The 23,327-nt window shown below is 41.9% G+C and overlaps 1 protein-coding gene across 1 annotated transcript in view; it reads right to left on the bottom strand.

The window, feature by feature from the left end:
* The window catches only part of obscnb (obscurin, cytoskeletal calmodulin and titin-interacting RhoGEF b), an 821,414-nt gene that overhangs the window by 483,437 nt on the left and 314,650 nt on the right, over window positions 1-23,327 (bottom strand). The window contains exon 37 of the mRNA XM_060825732.1: window positions 6,000-6,266. Coding sequence (XP_060681715.1) covers window positions 6,000-6,266 — 267 coding nt within the window. The remainder of the gene's footprint in view (window positions 1-5,999; window positions 6,267-23,327) is intronic.

The raw sequence follows: 23,327 nt of genomic DNA, 5'->3' as shown, positions 1-23,327 counted from the left end.
ATCAGTGAGCAGGTTGATGACTGACTTGACACTGACATTTTTTACAAACTCACCGACTCCCACAGCTACCTGGATTACACCTCTTCCCAACCTACCTCCTGCAAAAATGCCATACCGTATTTCCAAGTCATCCGCCTCTGCCGTATTTGCTCCCAGGAGGACCAGTTCCACCACAGAACACACCAAATGGCCTCCTTCTTTAGAGATCGCAATTTCCCTTCTCACGTGGTTGAAGATGCCCTCCAACGCATCTCATCCACATCCCACACCTCCGCCCTCAACCCCACCCCTCCAACCGTAACAAGGACAGAATCCCCTGGTCCTCCCTTTCCACCCTACTAACCTTCGCATTAACCATATCACCCGCCGACATTTCCGCCACCTCCAAATGGACCCCACCACCAGAGATATATACCCCTCCCCACCTCTTTCCGCTTTCCTCAAAGACTGTTCCCTACATGACCACCTGGTCAGGTCCATGCCCCCAACAAACCACTTCCCGTCCTGGCACCCTTCCCTGCCACCACAGGAATTGCAAAACCTGCACCCACACCTCCTCCCTCACCACCATTCAAGGCCTCAAAGGAGCCTTCCATGTTCATCAAAGTTTTATCTGCACATCCATCAATGTCATTTATTGTATCCATTGCTCCCAATGCGGTCTCCCCTACACTGGGGAGAATGGACGTCTCCTCGTAGAGCACTTTAGGAAACATCTCCAGAACACTGGCACCAATCAACCCCACAGCCCTGTGGCCCAACATTCCAACTGCCCCTCCCACTCTGCCAAGGACTTGCAGGTCCTAGGCCTCCTCCACTGCCGCTCCCTCACCACCCAATGCCTGGAGGAAGAATGCCTCATCTTCCACCTCAGAACACTTCAACCCAGGGCTTTAATGTGGACTTCACCAGTTTCCTCATTTCCCCTCCTCCCATCTTACCTCAGTTCCAACCTTCCAGCTCAGCACTGTCATCATGACCTGTCCTACCTGCCAACCTCCCTCCCCACCTATCCGCTCCACCCTCCCCTCTGACCAATCACCTCCATCCCCACCTTCATTCACCTATTGTCTCTTTGTTACCTTCTCCCTCCTCCCACATTTATCTCTCCACCGTGGAGGCTTCCTGATGAAGGGCTTTTGCCCAAAACGTCGATTTTCTGTTCTTCGGATGCTGCCTGACCTGCTGTGCTTTTCCAGCACCACTCTGATCTAAAATCAATGAGCAGGTTATTACTTAGCAAGTGCTACTTGATAGTACTACTGATGATACCTTCCATTACTTTACTGATGAGCAAGAGGAGGCTGATGGGTGGTTGGTCAGGTTGGATTTGGCCTATTTATTATGTACAAAACATTCCTCAGCAAAGTTCCACACCATCGAGTAAATGACAGTGTTGTCGCTATACTGGAACAGACTGGCTGGGGCAGGCAGCATTCTATAGTAAAGTCTTCAATTTTATTGCTGGAATATTGTCAGGGCTCTTCGCCTTTCAGGTGTCCAATGTTTCAGCAAATGCTTGATATCATGTGGAGTAAATCAAGTTGGCTGAAGTCTGGCAGCTGTGATGTTGGTGATCTCTGGAGGTAACTGAGATGGATCAACCATTCTGTACTTCTGGCTGGAAATTAGTGAAAGTGCTTCAGTCTTGTCTTATGCACTAACGTGTTGGGCTCCCCCATTATTAAGGATGAGAATGTTTGTGAAGCCTCCTCCTCCAACATTCATAACTGGATGGGCAGGACTGAAGACCTTAGATCTGATCTATTGGTTGCAGAATCTCTTAGCTCTACCTCATGGTGATTTTGCTGTTTAGTGCATAAGCAGTTATGTGTTGTAGGTTAGCTAGGTTTGCACTTACATTTCTGCCTAGTGATATTCCTAGAATGCTTTTTTGCATTCTTCACAGAACCAGGATTAAAACAGCTTGATTGTAATGGCGTATGGGTATATAATTGGCCCTGAGGCTGCATATTATGTTTTATTTTAATTCTGCAGCTGCTACCCGCAGCATCTCACAGTTTCTAGTTTTGGAGTTGCCAGATTTTTTCAATCACATAACATGGTGGTACTGCCGCACAACATGATCGATGATACTCTCAATGAGAAGACGGGCCTTTGTCTCCACAAAGACAGTGTGGTGACCATTTCTACCAATACTGTATTAAACAGGTGCCTATGACAGGTATAGTACTGAAGATGAGGTTAAGTATCCTTTTCCCTCTTATTGGTTCTCTCATCACCTGCTGCAAATGCAGATACGCACTAGGTTAATTCTGCCAGTACTGGGGCTGCTGCACCAATCTTGATGATGAACACTGAAATCCCCTGTTTGTTGAAAATTGGATCCCCTTTGAAAATGAATTATTTTCATATTCCATACTTTTTCTTATGTAACATGAGATTTCATTTAACTGTATTAGTGATAACTAGCCTTGTACAAACATAAAGTATTTATTGGGCCCCGCATTATCCTATTATGTTTGGGAGAATAAGAAATGTTTGCTTTCTGGAATGAAATTTGACCTTCAAATGGAGGTGGGAAAGACAATGGTTATCTTGGCATCATGAGTAACTTCCTGTGAACATTGGCCGAGTGGGTTTAGACACATGATAGACACAGTACAGATTGCCAGCCCCAAAATAAATATCAACAGGGACTAGTGGGAGAGAGAGGATGACAGGATCAAGGGATTGAGCCACCATCTACTTAGGAGGAGTACCCCTACATCAGACCAAAGAGGAACAAAGACTGGTAGTACCAAAGACCTACCACTAACATCGTCACAACATCAACAATGAACACCCTAGCACTCCAACAACTAAGCCCCTGCTCCTCCATTCTACAGGATACTTTTCAGATCACTAAAAATAAAGCATTCTTATCTGTATACTTCCTTGTTGGCAGCCTACTAGTATTTATCACTGTCTCAGCTTATCATCAGCTCTCCTGGTTTACCTCTCCTTTTTTTCCTCTCTCTGAACTCTATCCCCCACGCTATCATCAGCATAAATATCACCCTTTCCCAGTTATCGTCAGTTCTTTTGGAAGGTCTTCGAACACAAAATATACACCAGTCAATGAAGGTAAGCATGCAGGTACAGCAGGTAGTGAAGAAGGATAATAGCATGCTGGCCTTCATAACAAGAAGGATTGAGTATAGAAGCAAAGAGGTTCTTCTTCAGTTGTACAGGGCCCTGGTGAGACCAAACCTCGAGTATTGTGTGCAGTTCTGGTCTCCAAATTTGAGGAAAGACATTCTGGCTATTGAGGGAGTACAGCATAGGTTCACGAGGTCAATACGCTGAAAGACTGGAGCGACTGGGCTTGTATACCTTTGAGTTTAGAAGACTGAGAGGGAATCTGATTGAGACATATAAGATTATTAAAGGATTGGACACTCTGGAGGCAGGAAACATGTTTCCGCTGATGGGTTAATGCCGAACAAGAGGACACAGCTTAAAAATACGGGATAGACCATTTAGGATAGAGATGAGGAGAAACTTCCTCACCCAGAGAATAGTGGCTGTGTGGAATGCTCTGCCCCAGAGGGCAGTGGAGGCCCAGTCTCTGGATTTATTTAAGAAAGAGTTGGATAGAGCTCTCAAGGATAGTGAAATCAAGGGTTATGGAGATAAGGCAGGAACAGGATACTGATTATGGATGACCAGCCATGATCATATTGAATGGTGATGCAGGCTTGAAGGGCAGAATGGCCTACTCCTGCACATATTGTCTATTGTCTATCATTTATCTTTACAGATGCTGCCAGATCTGCTAAGTTTCCCTCGCACTTCCTGGTTTTTATTGGGATTTCCAGCAAATGCTTTTTTTTTGTATTTATTTTTACTGTTCGTGTCGTATATTAATAAATCTGACCTACTATAGGGTCTACAGACAAGAAGTTCATAGATTTCATAAAATTGGTGGAGTGGTAAATAATGAGGCAGATAGCCGTAAACTTCAGGAGGACACCAATGGACTGGTCAGCTGGGCAGAACAGTGGCAAATGGAATTCACCCAGAAAGTCTGAGATAAAGTATCTTGGGAGAGCTGAAAAGGATGAATGGTCGAATTAGGGCGGCACAGTGGCACAGTGGTTAGCACTGCTGCCTCATAGCGCCAGGGACCTGGGTTCAATGCCCGCCTCAGGCGACTGACTGTGTGGAGTTTGCACATTCTCCCCGTGTCTGCGTGGGTTTCCTCCGGGTGCTCCGGTTTCCTCCCACAGTCCAAAGATGTGCGGGTCAGGTGAATTGGCCATGCTAAATTGCCCGTAGTGTTAGGTAAGGGGTATATGTAGGGGTATGGGTGGGTTGCGCTTCGGCGGGTCGGTGTGGACTTGTTGGGCCGAAGGGCCTGTTTCCACACTGTAAGTAATCTAATCTAATCTAATCCAGAAAGTACTGAAATTCAGAGGAACCTCAGTGTGCATATCCACAAATCACTGAAAATAGCAGAACAGGCAGAAAAGGTAGTTAAGAAGGCACATTTATCCTTATTAGCTAAGGTGCAGGATATGAGAAGGAAGGTTATGCTGGAAGTGCATAAAATGTGGGTGACGCCACAACTGGAGCGCTGGGTGCAACTCTGATACATTATAGGAAGGAGGTGATTACACTAGAGGGTGCAGTGGAAATTTACCAAGATGATATGTGGACTGGAGGATGTGAGCTCTGAGTAAAGTCAGAAAAGACTGGGGTTGTTTTCCTCGGAGCAGCAAAGATTGAGAGGGGACCTGTTATAGGCATTTAAGATTATGAGGGGTATGGATAGGGTGAATAGGAGGGAACTTTTCCCTTTAGTAAATAATTTATAACAAGGGGGTATAAATTTAAGGTAAGAGATAAAAGACAGAACTGAGGAGAATTGTTTTTACCCATAGGGTGGTTGAAGTCCAGAACTCATTGTCTGTAAAAGATTCTTGTAACATTTAAACAGTAATTATATTCACTTGCATTGCCTCGAGAGCTATGGACCAAGAGCTGAAAAATAGGATTTGTATCATCAGGTTTTCATTGACTGGCTTGTACATGATGTGCTAATGACATCTTGCTGTTCTATAAATTTCTATGAGTTCCAGACAAGTCTTGTTGCTTGATAAATACTGTGTGTCTGTGGTTGTGGGAAAGAATTTTAAAGGGAATTGTACCAAAAATGCATTTTAAAGGGAATATTGATTGTAAGAAGGCATAAAGGCAAAGAAAGAGGTAAGGCCATGGAGGAATTTGAACACAAGAGTAAAAACTGGAAAATAAAGATGTGGTTAAACCAGGAGCTAGTGTAAGTCAGTAGGCACGTCTAGGCAAAAGAGAATAATTCAGCAGGTGAGTGAGTGGCCACTGGCAGCAGACAGTTTTGTTGTAAATCTGGTAAGGGCCCTTCTACTCCTCCTGCCTCCAAAGTAAGAAAAACAAGTCAAACTTTTCAGTCACCAGAGCTTCCATTTAAGGATTGTTAGTGTGACTGCTTTGACCCTGAAGAAACAAACACGGTATGTAAGGTGCATGCTGTGGTCAAGTAAAGATAAATTTTGCAAAGGAGCCTGAAACTGGCATTAGATCTAATGAATAGGGCTAATGCCAGTTTCACGTAAATGTGCAGATCCAGTGTGGAGTTGCACATGTATATTCAAGACATATCCTGGCATCTGTTTGGCGTTAAAAATGACTCATTTCAGGCAAATCTACACTTGTACACAACGATTTAACACAAAAAATGAATCAGTTTCAACAGGCAACAAAAATAGTAATAAGTAGGAATTTAAATAGCATTAAAAAAATGTTGAAGGTTTCTTTTATGAATGCATATCTGGGAAATTTTGGAAATTAGACAGTGGAGGAAGCAAGCCCTGAAAAAATTGCAAATACATTTAAATGGAACACAAACTCATAAATCAGCTTGTTAAAAATTAAAGCAATGTGACAGAAAGGTGAAGTGATCTCTTTGTGTACTCTGAATAAACTATTATTATTATTATAAAAATATTTTTCCATACCTTTCACTTTAAGCGAAGCTGTGGTCTGTTGGTCACCCGAATCACACACATATTCTCCAGCATCTCCTTGTTTCAGATTGCAGATTGACAGTTCAGCAATAGAACCCATTTGTTTTATTTCATACTTGTCACTGGGATGAAGCACCATTGTCCCCTTTTTCCACTCTACAGGAGTATTAGGCTTAGTAAGCTCACAGCGTAAAGTGGTGGTGCTACCTTCATCAGCTTCTTTGTTCTGAAGAACTTGTTTGAAAAGTACCGGAAGGGCTGGCAGGGCAAGAGTATAATGCATTTACAATAAAAACAAATAAAAATATTCAGCTATTTTACAAATATTGCACTTTTATATATAGTTAACTTACATTTTAAATTTTTCATCTTCTGAAGTTTTAAAAATTATTTAGAATGAGAAACTTAATCATTTTGATGATTTTGTTTTGTCTTCCCCATACCTATACATTTTTTCCAGCGGTACATATTTATGAGTGATATTTGTGAATGCATCATCACTTCTTCATGATAAGAATACAAAATGAAAAGAAATTTAAAGGTGTTTACTGGCTGTTTGTACAACCACAAAATCAAATCCTTAACTTGTTCCCCTTCCTTCTTTCCTATGTTACATTTATAAAATATAAGCATTTAATCAATCTTTGATATTAAGTTATCTGTTAAGTTAGGAAAAGATGACCTACAGTACCGACCAAACATTAAGATTAGTAGTGTTATGCAGTTGTAAATCAAAATTAAATATAAAATGTTACATACTATGTCTAACTGAGAAAGCCATCTCAGTGCTTATTTGTACTGCAAAACTTATGAAATTAATAAGTTTTTGAGGTAATAGAGTCTGGATGATAATAGTTGAGAATGTGTTGCTGGTTAAAGCACAGCAGGTCAGGCAGCATCCAAGGAATAGGAAATTCGACGTTTCGGGCATAAGCCCTTCATCAGGCTTATGCCCGAAACGTCGAATTTCCTATTCCTTGGATGCTGCCTGACCTGCTGTGCTTTAACCAGCAACACATTCTCAACTGTGATCTCCAGCATCTGCAGACCTCATTTTTTACCCTCTGGATGATAATAGACAATTAGGTATTGAGTGCGATTTCTGCAAAGATCTGCCTTACACATGAAGTGACTGGTTAAAATGTGGCACATTTGAGCTGGTATAGAGACGTACATTGGCTAAGAGTGGGATGGCAACTTTCCTTCCATAATAAGATGTAAATGAACATGTGTGTTTTAATGACAATCCAGTTGACTTTATGGTCACCTTTACTGTTATGGGCTTTGTGACTTCAGAACCTTTTAATTTTCACATTATCACATTGCCATGTTGAATTCATTTTAACTAAGTTGTTAGTCCAGTATAAAGATGTGCAGGTCAGGTGAATTGGCTATGCTAAGTTGTCCATAGTGTTAGGTGCATTAGTCAGAGAGTAATGGGTCTGGTGGGTTACTCTTCTGAGGGTCAGTGTGGAGTGGTTGGGCCGAAGGGCTTGTTTTCACAATGTAGGGAAGCTAATCTAAAATATCAACTACTGAATAGTACCTATCCAGCCAGTGAATTTCAGCTTGGTGGATACTAAAATGTATCTGACGGAGTCAGAAAATTAGTACTTATTTCAGCCTTTTCTGTGTTTATTTAGTGGTTAACTGAATTAAGCCTCTGGTCAATAGTGATCCCGAGAATATAGACATGTTGAAGTCTCATTTAATGCTGGTACCTCTTAAGGTTAGTATTAGGTGGATGAGCCTTTTATTGTTGGAGACTGTCAGTACCATTCATGTATAATGATTCTTTTTAGATTAGATTAGATTACTTACAGTGTGGAAACAGGCCCTTCGACCCAACCAGTCCACGCCATCGCTCCGAAGAGTAACCCACTCAGAACCATTTCCCTCCTAACACTAACACTAGTGGGCAATTTAGTATGCCAATTCACCTGACCTGCACATCTTTGGATTGTGGGAGGAAACTGGAGTACCCGGAGAAAACCCACACAGACACGGGGAGAATGTGCAAACGCCACACAATCACCCGAGGCTGGAATCGAACCTGAGACCCTGGTGCTGTGAGACAGCAGTGCTAACCACGGGGCCACCATGCCGCCCTAAATTGTTTGGCACTTGTCATCAAAAAGTGATATAGGCTGGGCACGGATCATTTTATTGAAGGATTTGTCAAAGGTGCTGCAAGGTGCAGCATTAGCAGTGAACAGCTCAACTCATTACCCAGGAAAATAGGAAGATAAAGCAGCTGAAGATGACTGAGTTAAGGACACTTGCCTGAAAAATGAAAAGTGACCATGTCCTAAGGCTTTATGTCTGATGTCCAACAACCACATCCATCTCCCTGTGTGATTGCAGCCAATGCAGCGTTTTCTTCTTAACTCCCATTAACCGTTGTAATTCTGAGGGGTCTGACTGCTATTTTAATCTAATGTTACTTTTATGTTAAAAGCATTCATTTTTACTTTTCCATCCTCACTTCTGGCATTTGGCTCTTGCAACCAAATTTGATTCAAGGCTTTGTCAAGAACTGAAACACACTAGTTGAGGTGATACTCTCAATAGGTATCACTGTACATGTTTTGATGAGTTGGTGTTATTTGGACTGGATAAGTACAATACAGACGTAAAAAGGATAATAAAGAATAATAAATAATTCATCAGATATCTTCACATGCAATTTTAAAATGGAAGCTTCTGGAAACACCAAATGCTAGTATCATGCCATAAGAGTTACAGATATATGCTACAGGGCAAATATATGCAATTGTTAAATGCAATGTATCAAAAACTGGAGCCTGAGAGATGTTCAGAATACTAATGTATTGACTGGAATAACCTTTAACCTTTCCTAATTCTTCTGGATGTAGGTTTGCTCGCTGAACTGTATCATCTACAGCCATGAGTGAGGTACCGGAGGACGGAAGGGTGGCTAATGTTGTGCCTTAATTTAAGAAAGGCTGTAAGGAGAAGCCGAGGAACTGTAAATCTGTGAGTCTGACATCAGTGGTGAGTAAACTGTTAGAGAAGATTCTGAGAGATAGGATTTACATGGATTTAGAGAGACAGGTACTGATTAGGGACAGTAAGCATGGCTTTGAGCGAGGGAAATCATGTCACAAACTTGATTGAGTTTATTGAAGAGGGCAGAGCAGTAGATGTTGTCTACATGGACTATAGTAAAATATTTGACAAGATTCCACATGGTAGACTAATTAGTAAATTTAGATCAAAAAAAGGATTCAAGGAGAGCGAGTGAACTAGAAACAAAACCGGCTTGACAGTAGGAGACAGAGGGTGGTGGCAGAGAGTTGTTTTTCAGACTGGAGGCCTGTGATCAGTGGTGCTTCGCAGGGATCAGTACTATGTCCACTGTTGTTTGTCATCTTTATAAATGATTTCAATGTGAATTTAGGAGGCATGGTTAGTAAGTTTGCAGATGATACCAAAATAAGTGATGTGGCCAACAGTCAAGAGGGTTTTCTAAGATTGCAAAGGGATCTTGATCAATATTGTCAATGGACCGAGGAGTCGCAGATGGAGTTAAATTTGGATAAATATGAGTTACTGCATTTTGGTAATACAAACAAACACAGAACTTATATAATTATTGGTAGGGACCTGGATAGTGTTGTTGAACATAGAGACCTAGGGGTTCAGGTACATAGTTCTTTGAAAGTTACATCTCAGGTAGATAGGGTGGTTAAGAAGGTATTTAGCATGATTGCTTCCATTGCTCAAACCAATGACTACAGGATTTGGGACGTCGAATTAAGGTTGTACAGGACGCTGGCTAGGCCACTTTTTGTGTATTGTGTACAGTTCAGGTCACCATGCTATAGGAAGAACATTATTAAATTGGACAGGGTTCAGAAATGATTTACCAGGATGTTGCCAGGACTGGAGAGTTTGAGTCATGAGGAAAACCTCAATAGACTGGGACGATTTTAACTGAGCATAGGAGGTTAAGGGGTCACCTTACAGAGGTTTATAAAATTATGAGGGGGATAGATAAAGTGAATAGTAAAGGGTGTAAATAGTAAATAGTAAAGTAAATCTTCTAGGGTGGGAGATTTCAAACCACACGGCATAATTTTAAGGTTACATGAGAAACATTTTAAAGGGACCTGAGGGGCAGCTTTTTCATACAGAGGGTAGCTCGTATGCAGAACGAACTGCCAGAGGAAATGATAGATGCAGGTACAGTTACAACATTTAAAAGACATTCATACAGGTACAACCTGTGCTGTACTTCCCACATTGATGCGTCGGTCAAGAAGGCATAACAATGCCTCTTCTTCACGAAGCAGCTCAGGAAATTTGTCATGTTCACAAGGTGCCTCACCAACTTTTACAGATGCATCACTGAAAGCATACTGTCTGAGTGCATAATGGCCTAGTATAACAACTGCTCTGCCCAGGAGCACAAGAAACAACAGAATGTAGTGTGCACAGACCAGACCATCACAGAAGCCAACCTTCCATCCGTGAACTCTACTTACATGGCTTGTTGCTGCGGAAAGGCTGCCAGTATCATCAAAGATCCATTGCACCCTGGCAATGCTTTCCTATAACCTCTTCCATCGGGTAGAAGATACAGAAGCTTGAACACATGCACCAGAAAGTTCAAGAAACAGTTTCTACCCTGTCATTATTAGACTGATGAATCAGAATGGATTCCTTAACTTCAAAAAATGCTGATATTGCTAAGGTTGACCTTGCCTAGCCCATTTCCTGTATGATGTAATCTGCATGCTTCTGTCCAAGTTTTTTTTCAACCTTTGATCTGTATATCCTGGCTTGCTATGATCTGCCTGTACCACTCATAAACACAGCTTTTCAGTGTACTTAAGTACATATAGCACAAATCAATCAATCAAACATGAAGAGGGAAGCTTAGAGGGATCTCGACCAAACGCAGGCAAATGGAATTAGTTTAGTTTGGGAAACTTGGTTGGCATGGACAACTTGGTCTGAAGGGTCTACTTCATGCTGTTATGACTCTAGAACTCTATGACTGAATATCGGAAACAAGTAAGTGTTGAGATAAGTTAAAACATTTTACGTGATTGACATGCCTAAAATATTATGTCAGAATCACATCCCACATGCCCTCTAAAAGATACCCAGCACAGTGCATGGGATCAGTTTGTACCCAATGGACTGGAGAAAATGAGAAACCATTGGCACATCTTTGGTTCCTGTCTATGTGATCCAAAAACACACCCATCCTCCAATGTCCCAGTCTACAAACCCTTAACTACAAACTCTTAACTCAAGAAAGGGTGCCCGCTTTCTCAGATCAACTGTTGAGCAGTCTCTGACATCAACAGTCTTCTAAGAAACAGAAAATTACAGAATTGTCAGGTCACTGAAAAAATGAAGATTTCTGGAACACGCTTATTCCTTATTGATCCACACTCTGATGATTTATGAAAGACTAAATAAGTGCAACAAGAATATCGTAAAGCTAAATCTTAAAGAATGGTAAAATCGATATAGGACATTTTCAAGATTGTTTTAAAAAAACACATAAATTAGAACCCAAACCTTAAACACTTGGTTTTAATATTTTTGGAATTTCATTTATTAATCCAGAAAGGCACCAATTCAAAGACTTTTTATTTGCATTTAACAGTTATGCAGCCCAAAGTGAGCATGCATTAGTACTCAAAGGCAGTAGCACACTTCTGGTGAAAGCACAGAGAATGCTGGAGAAACTCAATAGTTCTGGCAGTATTTGTGGAGAGAGAAACATTGTCCAATATATCTCTTCTTCAGAAATCTTTTTCTGCTAATTCTATTTCTCTCCACTGAAGATGCCAGACCTGCTGAGTTTCTGGAGCATTCTGTGTGCTTGTTTCAAATTTCCAGATCAGCAGTACTTTGCTTTTTGCATGCCTCTGGATATTGTCTAGGCGAAAGTGAGCAGATACTGCAGATACTGGAGATTAGAGTCAAAATTAAGGTAATGCTGGAAAAGCACAGCAAGTCAGTCAGCATCCGAGGAGCAGGAAAATCAATGTTTTGGGCAAAAGCCCTTCATCAGGAAGAATGGGCTTTTGCCTGAAACATCCATTTTCCTATTCACCGGATGCTGTCTGACCTGCTGTGCTTTTCCAGCACCACTCTGGATATTGTCTAAATAGAGTCATACAGTTGTACAGCATGGAAACAGTCCCATTGGTCCAACTTGTCCATGTCAACCAGATATCCTAAATTAATCTAGCCCCACTTGCTAGCATTGGGCCCATATCCCTCTAAATCATTCCTCTTCATATGCCCATCCAGATGCCTTTGAAATGCTGTAATTGTACCAGTCTCCACAACTTCCTTGGCAGTTCATTCCATACAAGCACCACACTGTGTGTGAAAAAGTTACCCCTTAGGTCCCTTTTATATCTTTTCCCTCTTACCTTAAACCTATGCCCTCTAGTTTTGGACTCCCCCACCCTGGGAAAAAAGACCTTTGCCATTCACCCTATCCATGCTTCTCATGATTTTATAAACCTCTATAAGGTCATCCCTCAGCCTCTAATGGTGCCTGGAAAATATCCGCAGCCTCTTCAGGTTCTCCTTCTAGCTCAAACCCTCTAATCCCAGCAACATCCTTGTAATCTTTTCTCAACCCTTTCAAGTTTAACAATATCTTTCTTATAGCAGGAGTCCAGAATCAATGCAGTATTCCAAAAGTGGCGTAACTAATGTACTGTCCAGCCACAACATAATCTCCCAATATCTAAACTAAATGCAATCAACAATGAAGGCAAGCATACCAAGCGCTTTTTTCACCACCCTCTTGAACTGTGACTCCAACTACAAGGACCTATGAATCCGCACTCCAAGCTCTCTTTCTTCAGCAACACTTCCTAGGACCTTACCACTAAGTGTATAACTCTCGCCCTGATTTGCCTTACCAAAATGCAACAGCACACATTTTTCTAAATTAAACTCCATCTGCCATTTCTGGATCCATTGGCCCATCTGCTCAACCCACTGTACTCTGAAACAACCTTTACTATTCATTACACCAAACATTTTGGTGCCATCTACAAACTTCCTAACCATTCATTTTATATTCACATCCCAATCATTTATATAAATGACACAATCAATGGACCCAGCGCTAATCCTTGCAGCCCACCACTAGTCACCGGCCTTCAGTCCAAAAACAACTTCCACCACCAGTCCCTATCTCTTACCTTCAAGCCAAATTTGTATCCAATTTGTATCTAAATGGCTAGCTCTCCCTTGATTCCATGTGATCTAACCTTGCTATCTAGTCTAATATGCAGAACCTTATCAAATGCCTTGATGTCAATATAGACAATGTCTACCACTCTGCCTTCATCAATCTTCTGTCACTTCTTCAAAAAATTCAATTAAGTTAGTTAGGCACAATTTCCCACACACAAAGCTGTGCTGATGATTCCTAATTATTCTTTGCCTTTCCAATTATAAGCAAATCCTGTCCCTCAAAATCCCTTCTAACAACATAACCACCACTGATCTCTCACTCACTGGTCTATAGTTACCTGGCTTTTCCATACCAACTTTCTTAAGTAATGGTACCAAATTAGCTAATCTCCAGTCTTCTGGCATCTCACTCTTGGTTATCGATGAGACAAGTATCTCAGCAAGGGGCCCAGCAATCACTTCCCTAGCTTCGCACAAAGTTCTGGGATACATCTAATCAAGTCCTGGGGGTTTATCCAGCTTTATGCACTTTAACATGTCCAGCACCTCTGCCTTTGTTATATGGGCACTTTTCAAGATATCACTGCTTATTTCTCCAAGTTCTTAAGTTTCCATATCCTTCTCCACAGTAAATACTGACACAAAATATTTGCTTAGTATCTCACCCATTACAGCAAATAATTAAACATCTACTGGAATAGAGTCATATAGCATGGAAACAGATTCTTTGGTCCAACTTGTTTGTGTTGACCAAGTTTCCCATTGTTTTGCAATGAGGCCCATTTGCCTGCACTTGGCCCACATCCCTCTACACTATTCTTATTCATGTACCTATCCAAATATCTTCGAAATGTTGCAACTGTGCTTGTTTCTACCACTTTTTCAGGCAGTTCATTCATATACAACTCACCCCTGCCCCTCAGATCCCGTTTAAATCTTTCTCCTCTCACCTTAAATGATGCCCTCTGCATTTGAACTCCCCTACTCATCAAGTGAGAAAAGTTGAACAATGTAATACATTCATCACACAGGGCATGGTGAGATCACATCTTGAATGGAAGTGATGTTGAATTTATTTAAGTCTCTTGTTAGACCTCAGCTGGAATATTGCGTACAGTTGTGAGCAAAGCATCATAGAAAAGATAGAAATGGATTGAATAGAGTGCAGATATGATTTACTAGAATAGTTCCAGGGATGAGAAACTTCAATTATGAGGATAGATCATATAAGTTGGGACAGTTCTCCCTGGACAAAAAAAGCAATTTTCAAAATCATGGGTGAGCTGGACAGGATACTTAAGGTGAAGCTGTTTCTGCTTATAAAAGAAACAAGGAAGAGAGGGCATAGATTTAACGTATTGTGCAAACAAAGCAAGGACGATGTAAGAAAAAAACATTTTCACACTCCCAGCAAGTTGCTAGCGTAAGGAATACACTGCCAGGAAATGTAGAAGAGACAGATTCAATTGATGTATTCAAGAGTCATAGAGACGTACAGTATGGAAACAGACCCTTCGGTCCAACCTGTCCACGCCAACCAGATATCCCAACCCAATCTAGTCCCAACTGCCAGCACTCAGCCCATATCCCTCCAAACCTTTCCTATTCATATACCCATCCAAATGCCTCTTAAATGTTGCAATTGTACCAGCCTTCACCACTTCCTCTGGCAGCTCATTCCATACACAGACCACCCTCTGCGTGAAAAAGTTGCCCCTTATGTCTCTTTTATATCTTTTCCCTCTCATCCTAAACCTATGCCCTCTAGTTCCGGACTCCCCCACCCCAGGGAAAAGACTTGGTATATTTATCCTATCCATGCCCCTCATAATTTTATAAACCTCTATAAGGTCACCCCTCAGCCTCCGATGCTCCAGGGAAAACCTGTTCAGCCTCTCCCTATAGCTCAGATCCTCCAACCCTGGCAACATCCTTGTAATTCTGAAGCCTTTCAAGTTTCACAACATCTTTCCAGGATACCAGAATTGCATGCAATATTCCAACAGCGGCCTAACCAATGTCCTGTACAGCTGCAATATGACCTCCCAACTCCTGTACTCAATACTCTGACTAATAAAGGAAAGCATACCAAATGCCTTCTTCACTATCCTATCACTTGCGACTCCACTTTCAAAGAGCTATGAACGTGCACTCCAAGGTCTCTTTGTTCAGCAACTTTCCCTAGGATCTTACCATTAAATGTATAAGTCCTGCTAAGATTTGCTTTCCCAAAATGCTGCACCTCACATTTATCTGAATTAAACTCCATCTGTCACTTCTCAGCCCATTGGCCCATCTGGTCCAGATCCTGTTGTAATCTGAGGTAACCCTCTTCATTGTCCACAACACCTTCAATTTTGGTGTCATCTCCAAACTTACTAACTGTACCTCTTATGCTCACATCCAAATCATTTATGTAAATGGCAAAATGTAGAGGACCCAACACCAATCCTTGTGGCACTCCACTGGTCACAGGCCTCCAGTCTGAAAAACAACCCTCCACCACCACCCTCTGTCTTCTACCTTTGAGCTAGCTCTGTATCCAAATGGCTAGTTCTCTCTTTATTCCATGAGATCTAACCTTGCTATTCAGTCTCCCATTTGGAACCTTGTTGAACGCCTTACTGAAGTCCATATAGATCACATCTACTGCTCTGCCCTCATCAATCTTCTTTGTTACTTCTTCAAAAAACTCAGTCAAGTTTGTGAGACATGATTTCCCACGCACAAAGCCATGCTGACTATCCCGAATCAGTCCTTGCCTTTCCAAATACATGTACATCCTGTCCCTCAGGATTCCCTCCAACAACTTGCCCACCGACGTCAGGCTCACTGGTCTATAGTTCCCTGGTTTGTCTTTACCGCACTTCTTAAACAGTGACACCACGTTTGCCAACCTCCAGTCTTCCGGCATCTCACCTGTGACTATCGATGATACAAATATCTCAGCAAGAGGCCCAGCGATCACTTTCTAGCTTCCCACAGAGTTCTCTGGTACACCTGATCAGGTCCTGGGGATTTATCCACCTTTAACCATTTCAAGACATTCAGCACTTCCTCCTCTGTAATATGGACATTTTGCAAGATGTCACCATCTATTTCCCTACAATCTATATCTTCCATATTCTTTTCCATAGTAAATACTGATGCAAAATATTCATTTAGTATCTCCCCCATTTTCTGTGGCTCCACACAAAGACCGCCTTGCTGATCTTTGAGGGTCCCTATTCTCTCCCTAGTTACCCTTTTGTCCTTAATATATTTGCAAAAACCCTTTGGATACCCCTTAATTCTATTTGCCAACGCTATCCCATGTCCCCTTTTTGCCCTCCTGATTTCCCTCTTAAGTATATTCCTACTTCCTTTATACTGATCTAAGGATTCACTCGATCTATCCTGTCTATACCTGACATATGCGTCCTTCTTTTTCTTAACCAAATCCTCAATTTCTTTAGTCAGCCAGCATTCCCTATACCTCCCAGCCTTCCCTTTCATCCGGACAGGAATATACTATCTCTGGATTCTTGTTATCTCATTTCTGAAGGCATCTCATTTCTGAAGGCATCCCATTTTCCAGCCGTCCCTTTACCTGCAAATATCTGCCTCCAATCTGCTTTTAAAAGTTCTTGCCTAATACCATCAAAATTGGCCTTTCTCCAATTTAGAACTTCAATTTTTAGATCTGGTCTATCCTTTTCCATCACGATTTTAAAACGAATAGAATTATGGTTGCTAGCGCCAAAGTGCTCTCCCACTGACACCTCAGTCACCTGCCCTGCCTTATTTTCCAAGAGTAGGTCAAGTTTTGTAGGTACATCTACATACTGAATCAGAAAATTGTCTTGTACGCACTTAAGAAATTCCTCTCCATCTAAACCTTTAATACTAAGGCAGTCCAGTCAATGTTTTGAAAGTTAAAAATCCCCTACCATAACCACCCTATTATTCTTACAGATAGCTGAGATCTCCTTGCAAGTTTGTTTCTCAATTTCCCTCTGACTATAGGGGGTCTATAATACAATCCCAATAAGGTGATCATCCCTTTCTTATTTCTCAGTTCCACGCAAATAACTTCCCTGGATGTATTTCCGGGAATATCCTCTCTCAGCACAGCTGTATTGCTATCCCTTATCAAATATGCCAATCCCCCTCCACTCTCGCCTCCCTTTCTATCCTTTCTGTAGCATTTGTATCCTCGAACATTAAGCTGCCAGTTGTGCCCATCCCTGAGTCATGTTTCTGTAATTGCTATGATATCCCAGTCCCATGTTCCTAGCTGTGCCTTGAGTTCATCTGCCTTCCCTGTTTGACCCCTTGCATTGAAACAAATGCAGTTTAATTTATTAGTCTTACCTTGTCCCTGCCTGCTCTGACTGTTTGATTCACTTCTGTTGTCAACTGTACCAGTCTCAGATTGATCTCTTTCCTCACTATCTCCCTGGGTCTCATCCCCCCATCTTACTAGTTTAAATCCTCCCAAGCAGTTCTAGCAAATTTCCCTGCCAGTATATTAGTCCCCTTCCAATTTAAGTGCAATGTGTCCTTCTTGTACAGGTCACTTCTACCCCAAAAGAGATTCCAATGATACAAAAATGTGAATCCTTCTCTCATATACCAGCTCCTCAGCCATGCATTCATCTGCTCTATCCTCCTATTCCTGCCCTCACTAGCTCGAAGCACTGGGAGTGATCCAGATATTACTACCCTTGAGGACCTCCTTTTTAAATTTCTGCCTAACTCTCTGTAATCTCCCTTCAGAATCTCAACATTTTCCTTTCCTATATCATTGGTCCCAATGTGGATAATGACCTCTTGCTGGCCCCTCTTCCCTGTGAGAACATTCTGCACCCTCTCGGAGACATCCTTGCTCCTGGCACCAGGTAAACACACCATTCTGCTTTTTCTCTACTGGCCACAGAAACGTCTGTCTGTACCTCGGACTACAGAATCCCCTAACACAATTGAACTCATGGAAGCCGACGTACCCCTCATTGCATTAGAGCCAGTCTCAATGCCAGAAACTTGGCTGTTCGTGCTACGTTCCCCTGAGAATCCATCACCCCTACATTGTCCAAAACAGCATACCTGTTTGAAATGGGTATATCCACAAAAGACTCCTGCCCTAGGTGCCGACCTCTCTTACCTTTCCATCTATGTGACTGTGTCTGAGACTTTCTCCCCTTCCTATAACTGCTATCCATCACATACTGTTGCTGTTGCAAATTCCTTATTGCTTCTATCTATCTCTCCAACCGATCCACTTGATCTGATAAGATTCGCATCCAACAGCATTTATGGCAGATATAATCCACAGTAACCCTTAAACTCTCTTTAAACTCCCACATCTGACAAGAAGTACATATCACTGCGAAGGCCATCTTTGCTCCTTCACAATCTACAGAACCAGAAAATAACACCGTTTTATTCCTCTACAAAACACTGCACCCGCTTAAATTAAGAGCTATGGCTTATATTTTAAGTTTAATCAAGAGATTTATCTCCAAAAACATATAATCAAGAAAGAACCCACTATACTCACTAATGCAGCCTTTCTCTTGCACGGACTTAAAATGACAATTAACTTATCTGATTCTGTGTTGTGAACTTCGCCCAACCAGTTCCTCCAAGATTAGTTGTGAAATTCACTGTTTGTTAATTTTCCCAGATGCACTCCGATATCCAGCGACACATGAATTCAAAAACAGCAAATGCATTAACTGTGCAGGTTCTCTCTCTCTCTCTTGCACTGTCCTCACCATGTGCTTCCTTTGTCTGCTCTTCTCCCTTATACAACTACTGTTGTTTGACTTTTTTTTTCCCAAAGTTCCAACACAATGCAGCAACATATAAAACAGTAATTGCTGCTCCTGGAATTCGAGGAGATCACCTCCAGCACCTAAAATACCTCAAAAAAAGGAGCAGCTCTTACAGCCAGAAATTTTTCCCGTCCTCCATCTTGGATTATACAGAATTCCTAAGAGGGCATGGGATATCGGGAAATGCAGGAGATCAGCACAAGATAATTCAAACTCGGCATAGAATCTATGCAGGCATAATGGGCTGAAAGGCCTCATTCTGCATCATAATAATTCTGTGATTGTATATGTAGTTTAGGTCTCCTTATTGAAAGATGGATGTGAACGAGTTGGAGGAGGTTCACAGTAGGTTTACTAGATTGATGTATGGAATAAGTAGGTGGTCTGAGGAGGAAAGGTTGGATAGATGGGGCTTGTTTCCACTATAGTTTAGAAAAGTGAAGGGTGACTGAAAAGTATACAAGATCCCTGAACACTCTTCACTAGGTGGACTTCAAAAATTTTCCTTCTCTAGTCGGAGAGTCCAGAACTAGGAACACTGTTCAAATTCAGGAGTTGACCTTCTACAACTGAGTTGAGGAGAGTATTTTTCTCTCCAAGGGCTATGTAACTTTGGAACTATCTGTGTCAGAAGGTGGGAGAGGTATGTTCACTGAATTTTCTTCAGGCAGAGGTAAAGAAACTGCCTTACAAAACAGGAGTCTAAGCCTATTGGGAATTGATAAGAATTTAGTGTCCCAAATACACATGACCTTATTCAATGGCAGAGAAGGTTCAAACCGTCTCTTTTGCTACACTTGAGCCCAGATGTAATGATCACTCTGAGGACTGTCTGGTGGTGAGCTCAGATGCCTTTCGAAAGGAGATAACTCGCTCCAACTGTCCTGCATCACTCTGGAGTAGGTTTCTACTTCTCCGACCCTTATAGGCATTGAGTTCTAAGTTCCCACCACCTATGGATGAAGAAAGAGTTTCCTCACATCTCCTCTAAACATTCTGCCCTATACTTTAAATCTATGCCTTTAATCATTGATACCTCCATCAAAAGGAGACATTTCTTTGTGTCTATTCTATCTAAGCCCCTCATAATTTTAGACATCTCAATCATCTCAACCTCCTTTGCTCCAAGGACAACAATGCCAGTCTATCCAATCTCTCTTTGTAGCAACATCCTAATTAGTAAGTTTCGCACAATCAGAAAGGAGAGATCATATCCCGAGTGAGTGTGGGAAAACTGTGGGAATTTGGTGCAGAGGGAAAGAGGTACTTTTTGCTTGCTTCTCTGGTTCGTAGTTTGCAAGGACTTTTAACAGGATAACTGAAGGTCAGGATTTGGGAGCCAGTAAGTAAACAAAGTGATATCACAGAAAAACTGTAATTTCACTGATAGTCAAACGAGCAACTAATGCCTATCGTTATAAGGTAATTTCAGATTAAAGGTAAATACAAGAACTATACTGCAGATTAAAAACTAAAAGATCGATAGGAAATTTAAAAATAAATAAACAAATAAGTAAGTAAAATAGAGATGCAGGGTCAAGCGATGTGTTGCAACTGCATGATGTGGGAGCTGATGGACCCATTGTAGTTCACAGTGACCACATGTAAAGCAGGTGTTGGTGGCTTGGGGAACTCCAGCTCAGAATTCTTGTGCTTGAGTCCAAACTTTAAACTCTGTGATACATCAGCAAGTGGCCAGGTTATCTCCTATTTCAGAAGACAGTCACATTTCTTAAATTAACTACCTCAAATTTGGGCAGTAGTCAGAGACAGGAGGATGTGACTAGAGCGAGGCAAGTACAGCAATCCATGGCATAATACTGTCGAAGCCTCAGCCCTTGAGCTTGACCAACAAGTTTGACATGCTTGCTCCCTGTGGGGGCTGTACACAGGATTAGCAGGCTGACCATGAAACTATGGCACAGGGAGCTATTCAAGGGATTAAATGAGGGGAGTGTGGTGAAAGGAGAAATAGGGAAAGCTGCAATCAGGGAAAAAAATCAACTAGGTAAAAACAATGACTGCAGATGCTGGAAACCAGATTCTGGATTAGAGTGGTGCTAGAAAAGCACAGCAGTTCAGACAGCATCCGAGGAGCAGAAAAATCGACGTTTTAGGCAAAAGCCCTTCATCAGGAAAGTGGAAGGGGAAGGGGGCTGAGAGACAAATAATGGACTGGGGGGGGAAAGTAAAGTCAGGGAAATATACACTGTTCTCTGAGGAATCAGGAGTTCTGAAGGCTCTGTTGCCTGGGTTAAAAAGTGTGGCACTGGAAAAGTACATTCGAAAAGCGTGGCACTGGAAAAGCATAGCAGATCAGGCAGCATCTGAGGAGCAGGAGAATCGACGTATCAGGCCTTCATCAAGAATGTGGAGGGGAAGTGGGCTAAGAGATAAATAGGGGCTGGGGGGCAAGGTTGGTGGGATGGCGATAGGTGGATGCAGGTAGGAGGTAATTGTGATAGGTCACTGGGGAAAGAGGAGCAGATAGGTGGAAAAGAAGATGGACAGGTAGGACAGGTTAAGAGGGCAGTGCAGAGTTGGGGGGTTGGATCTGAGATGAGGTGAGGAGAGGGGAGATTTGGAAACTGGTGAAGTCAATGCTGATGCTGCTTGGTTGCACAGAGGTGGAAGATGAGGTGTTCTTCCAGTTGGCAGGTTGCTTTGATTTAGCGGTGGAGGAGGTCCAGGACTTACATGTCCTTGGGGAGTGGGAGGGGGCATTAAAGTGACTGGCCACAGGACAGTGGGGTTGTTTGGTGAATGCATTCCAGAGGTCTTCCCTTAACCACTCTGCGAGTTGGTGTGAAGAATGCCTCATCTTCCACCTCAAGACCCAACAATCACACTGCATCAACATCGACTTCATCAGTTTCCAAATCTCCCCTTCCCCCACCTCATCCCAGATCCAACCCTCCAACTCGGCAGTGCCCTCTTGAACTGATATACCTGTCCATCTTCCTTCACACCTTACTGCTCTGCCCTCCCCACCAATCTATCACTATTACTTCCAACCTGCATCCACCTGATGCCTTCCCACCTATCTTCATCGCGACCCCACCCCAGCCCATTATTTGTCTCTCAGCCCCCTTCCCCTTCCACATTCCTGATGAAGGGCTTATGCCCGAAACATCGACTCTCCCGTTCCTCGGATGCTGCCTGACCCACTGTGCTTTTCCAGCGCTACACTTTTAGAATCTGACTCTCCAGTATCAGCAGTCCTCATTTTCTCCTAGTTCCTGGTGCCTGTGTTCAGGATATCTCAACTGGGTTGCAGAGCAACTTGGAGTGGAAGTGGAATGATCCTGTTGTCATGGTCCAATTGGTACAAAGGAGGAAGCTGTTCCAATGGGACAGGCTCCATCTGAAGGTTAGCGATGGGGCTGATTGATCTCAAAACATAAAAGGGAAAAATGTGCAAATGCCATACTGCACCATAGAAAAAACTTGAAGGCTGATTTGCTTATTGCACAAAGCATTTGAAATAAGGTAGATGAACTGGTACAAATCGTGATAAATGAATATTTCTCGTATCCATGACTTAAACATGGTTACAAGGAAATCAAAATTGAGAATTTAATATTTAGAGATATTTGAATTTTCTGAAAGACAGGAGGGATAAAAAAGGTGATGGGGTCGCTTTGTTAATAAGAGATGAAATGAGGACAGTCGTGAGAAATGATCTAAGTTCACATGATGTAGAGTCAAGTTGGCAGAGGTAAAAAACAGCTGGGGAAGAAGACATTGGTAGTGATGTACAGAGCCCCAATAGTAGCCACTGCAGTCAAGTCTATAAATAAATAAATAGCATGAATCATGTAAAAAGAATACAGTAATAATTATGGAAACTTTAATATTCAGTTGTAAAAATTGGAAAGGATAGCTATGACAATGAAATCAGAGTGCATTAAGGATAGTTTCTTACAGCAATATTTCATAGAGCCAATGAGGGAGCAGACTATCTTGGATCTGGTGATGGGCAATCAAGCAGTTTTAATAAATGACCTCCGAATAAAAGAACCCCCAAGGAAGTAGTGAACATCACGTGATAGAATTTAATATTCAGTTCAAGGATGAGAAAGTTGGATTGGAAACAACTATGTATAACTTAAATTAAGAAAATTACTATGGAACGAGGAGGGAGTTAGTTAAAGTGAATTGGGCAGATAGATTAGCAAAAAACAACAGTAAACATGGAGTGGCAGACATTTCAGGAAATAATTTGTGACTCTCATCAAATTATATCCCAGTAAGGAGGAAAAAAAGAGATAAACAAAACATAGCTAATCAAGGAATATAA

The sequence above is a fragment of the Hemiscyllium ocellatum genome, chromosome 5 (genome assembly GCF_020745735.1).
Source record: "Hemiscyllium ocellatum isolate sHemOce1 chromosome 5, sHemOce1.pat.X.cur, whole genome shotgun sequence".
NCBI lineage: Eukaryota > Metazoa > Chordata > Chondrichthyes > Orectolobiformes > Hemiscylliidae > Hemiscyllium > Hemiscyllium ocellatum.
This window is presented reverse-complemented; position numbering and strand designations above follow the sequence as displayed.